Source organism: Pundamilia nyererei, unplaced genomic scaffold (assembly GCF_000239375.1).
Source record: "Pundamilia nyererei isolate P.nyererei 1_Seehausen unplaced genomic scaffold, PunNye1.0 scaffold00031, whole genome shotgun sequence".
Taxonomy (NCBI): Eukaryota; Metazoa; Chordata; class Actinopteri; order Cichliformes; family Cichlidae; genus Pundamilia; species Pundamilia nyererei.
The window spans coordinates 2,152,300-2,163,271 of NW_005187432.1; the positions used below are offsets into that span (position 1 = coordinate 2,152,300).

A 10,972-nucleotide genomic window follows, 5' to 3' on the forward strand; every position below is an offset into this window, starting at 1 on the left:
TGCTGGTGCGTTGTGGATCGTTGTCCTGCTGCAGAACCCAAGTGTGTTTCAGCTTGAGGTCAGGAACTGATGGCTGGACATTCTCCTATAGGATGTTTTGGTAGACAACAGAATTCCTGGTTCCATTTATCACAGCAAATCTTCCTGGTCCTGAGCCAACAAAACAGCCCCAGACCATCACACTACCACCACCATATTTTATTCTTGGTATGAGGTTCCTTTTGTGAAATGCTGTGTTACTTTTACGCCAGATGTAACACGACTAAAATCTTGAGAGTTCAGCTTTTGTTTGCCGGTCCCCAGAGTATTTTCCCCAAAGTCTTGGGGATCATCCAGATGTTTCTTGGCAAATGTAAGACAGACCTTTGTGTTCTTTTTGGTCAGCACTGGTTTTCCCCTTGAACTCTCCCATGGATGACTTTTCCCCCCAGTCTCTTTCTTATTGTTGAATCATGATCTCTGACCTTAACTGAGACATGTGAAGCCTGTGGTTCTTTAATGTTGTTCTGGGGTCTTTTGTTACCTCCTGGATGAGTCATCAGTGTACTCTTGGAGTAGTTTTGGCTGGCCCGTCACTCCTGGGAAGCTTCACCATTGTTCCAAGTTTTCTCCATTTGTATATAATGGCTCTCATCGTGGTTCAATGGAGTCCCAAAACCTTGGAAATGGTTTTGTAAGCTTTTCCAGATGAAAGATGTCAGTGTCTTTGTTTCTCAGGTGTTTCATTAGATCGTGACATGATGTGTTGCTTTTTGAGAACTTTTTGCCTGCTTCTCTTCGTCAGACAGATTCTATTTAAGTGATTTCTTGATTCAACAGGTCTGCCAGGCGTGAGTGTGTTTAGTCAAACTGAACTCAATTTTCCAAAAAATGTTGTTAATCACCGTTAATTCATGATTTAACAAAAGGGGCAATTACCTTTTCACACAGGACCAGGTAGGCTTGGATAACTTTTCTCCCTTAATCAATAAAAACATTATTTAAAAACTGCATTTTGTATTTACTCAGGTTTTATGGTCTGAAACATGTAAATGTGACAAATATGCAAGACACTAGGAAATCAGGATGGGGGCAAACACATTTTTTGAAGCACTATTAAAAAACAACTCCTGTTGTGTTAACCCATAATTTGTGAATAACTTGCCAATAAGTTAAAACAGGCTAAACAGGTGGATTAAAGTAATATAATTTTTAATGCAGAAATTTGCCCTTAAACATTTTTAGGTCCTGTCAGTGCTTACAAATAAAACTCCATAATACAGGTTAATGTAGTCTAAAAATGTATTAGTGTGTCTACACGCTTGCTTTCTGCTTGATGCCAGTTTTTTATTTATTCCAGATATAGTGAGAACCCAAATCAATATTTAGAAAGTACAAATAAATTGATACATCTGACACAATCCCTGTTTTGTTTTGTCTTCTCGTTCACAGTGAGCCAACCCAGTGTGTCATAATTTACTCTAGACAGGGAACTACTGATACCATAGAAGAAGTGGAGGATGAGCAAGATCAAGTGGAAGACAAGCAGCAGGTTCCCTGGGAATCTCAACAGTTTGATGAGATTGGGGAGGCTGAGGGTGTGGCATTGAGTGATGGAGAGCCCAGGGAGAAAGAAAAAAAAGAAGAGGAAGAAGAGGTGGTCGAGGAAGGGCAGAAGGGATTAGAGGGTGAAGAAGGACTACAGGAACAGCAGGACCAGGAGAGAGAGGAGGCTCCCTGGGAGTCTTTTGGTCCAGACGAGGGCCCCTCCTTAAGAGTGGAAGAGTTACACGCTTCTCCTTCTGCCCAGGAGAAAGAGTTCATCACTGAGAGTGAAGATGGTGCAGGACAGCAGGACCTCATGCCCACGGAGGGTCAAACAGAGCTGCTCTACACTCCAGATACAGATGCCTCTAAAACATCTGATGCGGATGTGCCTCCCAGCTACAGCAAGGCAGTCAGCTTTGACCGCTTGGAAGTTAGTGACGATGAGAGTGACACAGATAGGAAGAGGTGCATGGTCATGACCTCAGACAGCCGCTCAGACAGCAGGTCGGACATCATGTTGCCCTCTATGACTACTGAACTGACGGCCAGTGAACTGTTGCTCAACAAGTAAGTTAAAAAAAATATATTGATTAAAGTTTTAGACCTTAAAGCAGGGATGTCAAACTCATTTTACATGCTGGGCCACACATAGAGCTCACTATGATCTTAAGTGGGGCAGAGCAGTGAAATCATGTGATAAATGTGTAAAATTTCTGCAAAAGTTATGGGAATTCATTAAGCAGAGTGTCCTATAATTATAAGATATGAAGGTTTTGTTCATTTACCGTGGAAAAACAGGAACTTTCCTGTTATTTAATTGTTTCTCTGTTAATTACTTTGGTCTATTATGAACGGCAGCACTTATAAATAGAAAAAGCTGTAAAACCTATGATATTACAGTTAAGACTTCAAATCTATCCACTCCTTGACATTTTCTAAAGCTGTCTAATGGGCCCTATTCAATTCTTTGCTGTGTCAATATTGGCCCCCAGGCCTTATGTTTGATACCCCTGACTTAAAGCCTTCTGAGAGTAAACTATCTGTCTCTAGAGTCATTCAGTTGTGATGTAATTTCTGTCTTTAAAAAAAAAAATCAAACATAAATAGTTTTTCACTCTTACGACCTCCATTAATGCCTCCTCTGTCTGTCCAGGATGTTTTATGACGAGGAGCTGGAGCAGTCAGATAAATTCTACCAAAACCAGCCTCTGTTCCTCCAGCTTTGCTACGCCCTCTACAACATGCTGGTGGCTCACTCAGAGTTGGTGTGCTACCTGGTCATCATCATAAACCACTTGGTGTCAGCCTCTTGTGTTACGCTGGTCCTTCCCATTACCATCTTTCTCTGGGCAATGTTGTCTGTTCCACGGCCCAGCAAGCGCTACTGGATGACTGTCATCATCTATACTGAGGTGCAGACAAACATGATGATGATGTTGCAAAATAAATAACTAAGATTTTCAAGAAATTGTTAAGTAACTGTGTGTTTCTATCATTAATTTTCAAATTTCAGATGTCTTTTTTGGGGGGAAATGAAGTAGATAAAGGATCTAAACATAAAGGAAAAGATTGTTGGTTTTGTCCACAGTGAATACTACAAAGTTAAGATGAAAAAAAAGGCAACAGGGAACATAACAGCATTTAGTCTAACAGATGATCATCAGGTTCCAGGGTAAAAGTCGGACTTGGTGTGTATTTCAAATTGATTGATGATGTTTTCCTTCCAGGTCACCATCGTCATCAAATACTTCTTCCAGTTTGGCTTCTTCCCGTTCCACTCGAGCGTAGACAAGAACAAACCGCTTCACCCTCCCAACATCATTGGTGTGGAGAAGAAAGACGGTTACGTCCACTACGACCTGGTCCAGTTACTGGCTCTCTTCTTTCACAGGTCCATCCTGAAGGTGTGGGCAAACACAGAAATATATAGACGTCTCCCTCACATGAAAACTAAGACCATAAAAAACTATCACCGCATATTGTTTTTAGAGTTGATTCTCCTGAAGTACACTATCGTTATATGTGTCTTGTTATTCATGACATCACTGACTTGATATTTCATCATGAATTAATTTTCAGAGAGACAGAAAATATATTTCAAATATCTGCAGACAAAATAAAATTCCTTTCCACATTTTATGGACTGATTTATGCATCTGAGAAGGCCAATATTAATAAGTACCAGCTTTTGGCAGCACAGGCTGGCTGATACACAAAACTGAATGAAAAGCCAGTATTTGAGCAATTTAGATGTCCCTGCTGGATTGTTCTGCACAGTTTATTATCAACAAATGAAACAAAAGCAGTTTAAGACTGCATATCTCCAAAGCTATAAACATGAAATGAGATATCCTTCTGGATACACAATGACACTTGGAGCTAGCTAGTCTGTGATATTTTCTTAAAAATGAAGATAGTGTCTTTTAGAATCAGACTTAGATTTATTGACCAAGTATGTGTGCACTGACAAGGAATTGGGCTCGAGATCATTCTTTGCTCTCAGTGTAGAGAAAAGAGTAAACGACAGACAATACTATCAACATGACACAGACATACATAGCATATTATGGTGCAATGGTACACATGATGGACTAAAATTATCGAATAAATAAGGGATGAATGACTAGTTACTGTATATACTATAGGTGAGGACACTATAAATTTACAGTACAGAGCAAAACAGTACAGCATGCTTTGCTTCAGCAGCAGGTATGGTAGTATAATGTTTAAGTACCAGAGAGTGCTGAGTATTCATGAGAGTGACGCCCTATGGAAAGGAACTGTGCAGATGTCTGCTTTTTTTGGCATATTGGCACATTTTGTAATGGTTTAAATTGATTTGGATTTGTGAAAATATGTCCAATGTTGCCTCCTAATTCTAGTCTAAGGATCTTTGCCAAAAATTCCAAACCCCACCTCTTGTATCATTTTCTCCCAAATCCATCCAGAACAAACTAATCCCTTCTGTTAGTGAGGGGGGGAAAGCAAAATATGAAGAGTCAATGTTAGGCCTCTTCTGAGAGAGTTTTTCTCCCATGTGATTTGATTTTTTCTTTTCCACTTATTCCCTATAGTTTACTTAAAAATATTTACTGTATTAAAGGAAAAAAATTAAATTTCTTAGTATTTCTGTGTGAAACAAGGACTGTATTACACCCTGATATCCAAAAATGTTGTGATTCTGTGTAAAATGTAAATGATTTGCAAATCTCATAAGCCCATATATTCGCATCAGGTCATAGAAAACACATCAGATGTTTAAACTGAGACATTTTACTATTTCATGAAGAATGGCAGTGTTGGTCAAGTTACTTGAAAAAAGTAATCAGTAACTAATTACTGAAAAAAGTAATCCCGTTACTTTACTGATTACTTATTTTCAAGAGCAATTAATTACTTATTTACTTGGTTACTTAGTTACTTTTTAAAAACACGATTTACAACCTGAATAGGTGATAAAGAAATAGATCTTTCAGCCCAATTCTACTTTTTCTACATAATCCATCATACAAAATGTAATCAAATGAAAAAGTCTCTTTTTAAAACTTGTTTTATTAGTTTTAATCTTTTAACTTTATGCATGAAGCAAAAATCTAATTATATGCAACATTCTCTGACTGGAAGAAATTTGTTTAATATTTAAACCTATTTTCTGCACATTCCAGCACATAAAATAAAATATTTTTTGTGTTTACACTCAGTCTTTCAAATAGATGCAAGTAAAACACAGCAGAAAATAAATAAAGTCAAAGACTCAGCGGTCCTGTTCCTGTATTTTCACCTGTAAAGCAGGACTGCGGTAGGCGGAGGTTTGCCCTGGTGCAGGTGTGCCGCAGCGGTCAGTGGAAGAATCCGCGAGTTTTTCTGTGAATTTCTCATTACGTGGTAGCGCACTCGGTGCTTGCTTGGAAGTTTAGGGGGTTGTTTTCGCTGTAAAAAGAAGTTTTCTTCCCACGTTCAGCGGAAACTAATGTTTTTGTCACTTTTTATGGAATCAAACTCAAAGTAAGGTCAGTACTTCCACGCTTTAAACGCTGCATGCTCATGCTCTCTCCGTACTCGATATATGATCCACTGTTGATCTGCACACAGCTGTTGTCACGAACGTCGCACTCGCTTACGTCACTGTCGTGAGACATTCTCGCAAAAAAATCACAGTTTTAGTAACGCAGCGTTCCTACGGGAAAGTAACGGTAATCTAATTACCGTTTTTGCAATAGTAATCCCTTACTTTACTCGTTACTTGAAAAAAGTAATCGGATTACAGTAACACGTTACTTGTAACTATGTTTACCACTGTGTAGGAGCACCTCTTCTTTTAACAACAGTCTGTAAACATGTAGCAACTAATGAAACCAGTTGTTGGACTTTTGAGAGAGGAATGTTGTCCATTCTTGTCTGATATAAGATTTAAGAACAAGGCAACAAAGGATTTTTTAAATTGATACCACATGTGTATCTACTAGGCTGAGGCTGAGGGGTTACGCTAGTGGCTGCCAATATTTTTATGTCATATAATGACTAAAATGCGGGTTGTCATTGCTTTCTGATATTTTCCTTTTTTTTTCTTTTTCTTTTTTTTTTTTTACAGAAGACCAGCTTTTTTATGAAGCCTTGCATTTGATTTTTTGGTCACTTATACTTAGTTTACAGATTATACTGCATAGAATCAACCCATATAACTATAACTATAACAACAACAACAATAATAATAATAATAATAATAATAGCAAAACTGCTCAATTGAATATTACAAAAAAGAGCCAAATAAAAGTTCCATTATGTTCGATGCGTCACTTTCGTCGTGGGTGTCACGTAGCGATTTTAACGTTGTATTGTCAGCTGGTCGTGCACCTCTCAATATTTGAAAGGCCGATTACTGTGATCACTCTCATCTACTATTTCTAATGAGTCCTGTTATAAAACCTAATGATCAGTCACATTTACTCCCTAAACCGTTATGGGAAAAAATGTTATTTTCAGTGTAGCAGAGATAATATAAACTTAGGTTTTTTTTTATTTTACCTGTAGAAATTGTAAAAGGAACCAAGGAAGATGTATTTATGTTGTTGGGAATTTGAAGTATTTGAAGTAACGCTGAGATAAAAATTAAAGATTTGTTACCACGATGAGGGTTTGTGGCTTCATTGGTTACATGTATCAGGGATTTTAGTGATATTTTTATGTTTTTCTTTTCTTTTTGGAGGGTAGGACAGCTTTATGACTGGGGAAAAAAACCTGTTCACTTTCATCTTATTTGGATATGGAAATAACAGTCCTTCCACCTTTCATTACCAGTGCCATGGTCTATGGGATGAGGATGACCCCAAGGTAAAGAAAGAGGCACCTTGTCAGTCTGAAGAAGTCAGAAGTCAGTCTGAGTCTGAAGACGAGAGAAAAGACGAGGAGAGTGAGAAGGAGTCGGAACCGGGCTCGTCACTAAACAGTGAAAGGAGAGGCTCCAATCAGACCCTGAGGTCCATAAACTTCGGGACCTCCATAGATTCAGGACACGTTCAGGTGCCCTACTCGCAGCAGCAGCAGACCTACCAGCGGCGCAAGAGCTCCAGTGGAGGCTCACACATTTCTCATCCATCTCTTCACTCTTCTGCAAGATCTAAGAGAGGTGAAGGCTTTTTTTCCCTTTTGGCTATTTCCTGCTACTAAATTGTTGTTGGATGGTGGATTTAAGAAATCCCCTGCTGCAGTATTTCTGTAAAACAAACACCTGGAAGAAATATGATATTTTGTGGTAACCGTAAACTTTGTTCTTTACAGTAAAAATAACGATAAATAGAAAGTCTTGCATTGGTATTGCGTTTGTCAGTAACTCAGAGCTTTGACACGGGTCATTTAAAACTGAAAATGTAAATTGTTTCCACAGGAAGTACAGCTTCTCGCAACAGCAGCCGCAAGAGCGGCAGCGAGGCCAGCGTCCATCAGAAGACCCGCAAACAGATGATCATAGAGAAACTGAGGGAGCAGCTCTTCAAAGCAAAAGCTTTCATCATAAAGCGGTAGCACAAAACATAGCTGCTTTGTAAAAGTTGAAGTGGCTGTGTTTCTTTTTTCTCTCTCCACCCACAGCTTCTTACTGACTATAAAGTGTGTTTGTAATGTTTTGAGAGCATTGTTGAGAAGTGTGCTCAGCAAGTATTCTTGATGAATGATGTAAGATGCACTGTGGAAAACCACCGTGGTGATACAGCAGCTTAAACCTTTCAAAGGTCTAAATTTGGATCTTTAATTACAGCATTCCCGTTAGACCGTTCACTGTCATTTTTGTAAGTGCTGCAACAGACACTCCAAACATGTTATTGTTCTAAATTTAATTGCAATGCAATGAGCGGTTTCCCAGATATAATGTGTAAGACAGTAACCGAAACCCAATGTTTTGCTCAAAATAAGTTCAGCTCTTCATATGAAATAAGTGCTGTTATATAGACTTGTTTGAAGTGATTTTGTTTGAACGCACAGAAAAAAACCTATAAGCGGTTTTTAGATGTAAAGCAGATTTACTATCTTTATTTCCAACTACATATTTTTATTCTTGGACTTAGAGTAGCTTTGTATGATTAATGGTTAAAAATAATCCCATTTTATCTTATCCTTTTGTAAGACCCCCAGTTCATCATTAAACTAAGTTAAACTGCACATGACACTTTAAGCTCTTGTTCTTCTGATTGGCTGCCCTCAACAAACTGAGGGTTTGATTAGCAGGCAGATGCTCACACAGGAGGCTGTAGATGCAATATCAGATTCTCACTGACATCATTAAAACCCAACAACTGAAAAATTCCTCCATCCTAGTGTTTAGAGTAGTCTGAAGGCTGATTATTCTCTTCTGCACAGACCTCAGTATGTGAAACTTTGTAAAAGATTCCTTACAAAATGACACAGTCTCAGAAAGGTCACAAACACAAAAAGCTTCAGGCGTCTGTTTGATCGCTTTCTAATAACACTGATTCTGCTCCCTGTAGGGTTTTGGGTATCTATCTTCCCATGAGGCAGTTTTTCTATAACTTGATTCATCCAGAGTACAGCGCAGTCACCGATGTCTATGTGCTGATGTTCCTCGCTGACACGGTTGACTTCATCATCATTGTGTTTGGATTCTGGGCATTTGGTGTAAGTTTTGAATTTATCTGCAGAAGAAAATGACAATGTTCACCTCAAGTGACAACAACAATTAGAATTTTGTTACGTGACTTAATAAAACTGACTTTTATGTTTACCTTTTCCTTGTAGAAACACTCAGCGGCAGACATCGCATCATCGCTGTCAGAGGATCAGGTCCCGGGAGCTTTTCTCGTCATGGTGTTGATCCAGTTTGGCACCATGGTGGTGGACCGGGCCCTCTACCTCCGAAAGTCTGTTATGGGCAAGGTTATCTTCCAGGTCATTCTGGTCTTTGGCATCCACTTCTGGATGTTCTTCATCCTGCCAAAGGTCACAGACAAGTAAGCGCTTCATCTTAGCTCACGTGAGAGCTGAGATGAATCATCCTAATTAATTTAAATGATAAAATACATCTGACAGCATGGCGTCCAATATATTTGTGCTTTTTTTTTTTATTTCGCTCTTCAAAGTTAGAAAACCAGCTGCATTCTTTTTTCAGTTCAACAGCTGTCTTTGTTTTCTTCCTTTCATAGACGTTTCAGTGAGAACACAGTCGCTCAGATGTGGTATTTTGTCAAGTGCATCTACTTCGGGCTGTCAGCCTATCAGATCCGCTGTGGTTATCCCACCCGTGTTCTGGGAAACTTCCTCACAAAGAGCTACAATTATGTCAACCTCTTCCTGTTCCAGGGGTGAGTTATGCAGAGAGAGTTTCATTTCTTCCAGCTGGACAAACATGTCCAAGGCCCTGCTAGCTGCTGCTGCTGCTGCTGGTGAAGCAGAATTGCAAGGAGAATTGTATAGAAACATAAGCATTGGTTTTCGCTCTAGTTATGTTACATTTGATCAGTTTAGCATTTAGAATTTAATTCATTAATGCAGCTGAAACGGTAAGCACTAACATTAAATTTATAATAGATTCATAACAGATCTCTAAAATATGCTGTTTGGATACTTCGATTTATGAGCTTATTACTATATGCATTATTATTACTTATTTGACTGCACAGCTAGATCCAAAGATGTATTAGCTTGTGTTTTAGACTGACCTATTGCTAGCTGGTACTTTCAGCTGCTTCTGTATTTCATCGTCTCTCACCCTTCTGCTTTTTCTTTATTTATCTGATCAACGTGTCTAACATTACATGGTTCACACTGCCTGCCTTGCTGACAGAAACAGAGAGAGGGAGAGAGTTTGCATGTGGAGCCTGCGGGCATGGAAGCTGCAGAGAGAAAGAGAGAGAGCTTGCATATGAGAAAGTTGTGCCTGATGTGTAGATTGTGCACAGCTCTGTTTGCTGATTGAGTTCACTGTTTACCAGCAACAAGAAAATCACCATCAGGCCACTGGGAAGGCCTCCAGATCATGTGTGAACTAAAAAATATGAAAGTCAAGCTATGCATAAAAGGGTGTGAAATTAATAAACACAATACTTTTTCTACCTAATCTATATCCACTTTTCCGCACATCTATAATTGATAACAAAAAATTCATTATTTTTTGGCTAAACTGAATGAAAGAGGAATCTTTGGTGTTATTTCTTCATCATAAAAAAGCCACAAAAATGGGTTTTATTCACTTAATAGCAATTTAATGTGTGTTTTAAAATACAAAGAGAAGGGGTGTCTCGAAGGAGAGGATGAGCCCAGCAGTGTGAAAACAAATACAGTGCACTGCTGTTTCTTGTATGGTCATGCCGACTTTAATACAAAGGACTGAAACCACACAAAACTACGACTACTATTTAAAATAAAAAATGTATTTAAAATTACAAAAAAAATATTTCTAAATCTTTGCATATTGTTTAAAAGTAAGTTATTTAGTGAATTGAGGCAACAGTTGTTGTGATTTGATGCTATATAAATAAAATTGAATTGAATTAAATTGAGTAGTTCCAAAATACTCTACATGTGAAGGCTATGCACTATGGTTTAAATTCAGGAAGCTAAATAAGTTTGGCATGTATGCTGTAGACTAAAGGAATATCTTGTTATATAAGCAATAATATCATGAGCTTTCACATTATGCCAGATTAATAAAGAAGATATGTGGTTTTCAGTTTCCGTGTAGTACCTTTCCTGACGGAGCTCCGAGCCGTGATGGACTGGGTTTGGACCGACACTTCGCTGTCTCTGTCCAGCTGGATCTGTGTGGAGGACATCTACGCTCACATCTTTATCCTGAAATGCTGGAGAGAGTCAGAGAAGGTGTTTATCATCGTGGCACTAGTGTAGTGTAAAAAAAATCAGTTTCAGGGCCAGTGTCTGTCATGTTGGAATTTAAACTGAAATTCACTTTTGTGATTTATGGAGGTAAATCTTATAT

General features: G+C 38.6%; 1 protein-coding gene across 4 annotated transcripts in view; it reads left to right on the forward strand.

Annotated features, from left to right (window-relative positions):
- piezo2b (piezo-type mechanosensitive ion channel component 2b) overlaps nucleotides 1-10,972 on the forward strand; it is a 90,426-nt gene that overhangs the window by 72,734 nt on the left and 6,720 nt on the right. For all 4 annotated transcript variants that reach the window (XM_013909813.1, XM_013909815.1, XM_013909816.1 and 1 more), the window contains 9 exons: nucleotides 1,432-2,094; nucleotides 2,681-2,939; nucleotides 3,255-3,431; nucleotides 6,826-7,153; nucleotides 7,412-7,544; nucleotides 8,508-8,655; nucleotides 8,776-8,987; nucleotides 9,180-9,338; nucleotides 10,707-10,854. In XM_013909813.1, the coding sequence (XP_013765267.1) occupies nucleotides 1,432-2,094; nucleotides 2,681-2,939; nucleotides 3,255-3,431; nucleotides 6,826-7,153; nucleotides 7,412-7,544; nucleotides 8,508-8,655; nucleotides 8,776-8,987; nucleotides 9,180-9,338; nucleotides 10,707-10,854 (2,227 nt within the window). The remainder of the gene's footprint in view (nucleotides 1-1,431; nucleotides 2,095-2,680; nucleotides 2,940-3,254; nucleotides 3,432-6,825; nucleotides 7,154-7,411; nucleotides 7,545-8,507; nucleotides 8,656-8,775; nucleotides 8,988-9,179; nucleotides 9,339-10,706; nucleotides 10,855-10,972) is intronic.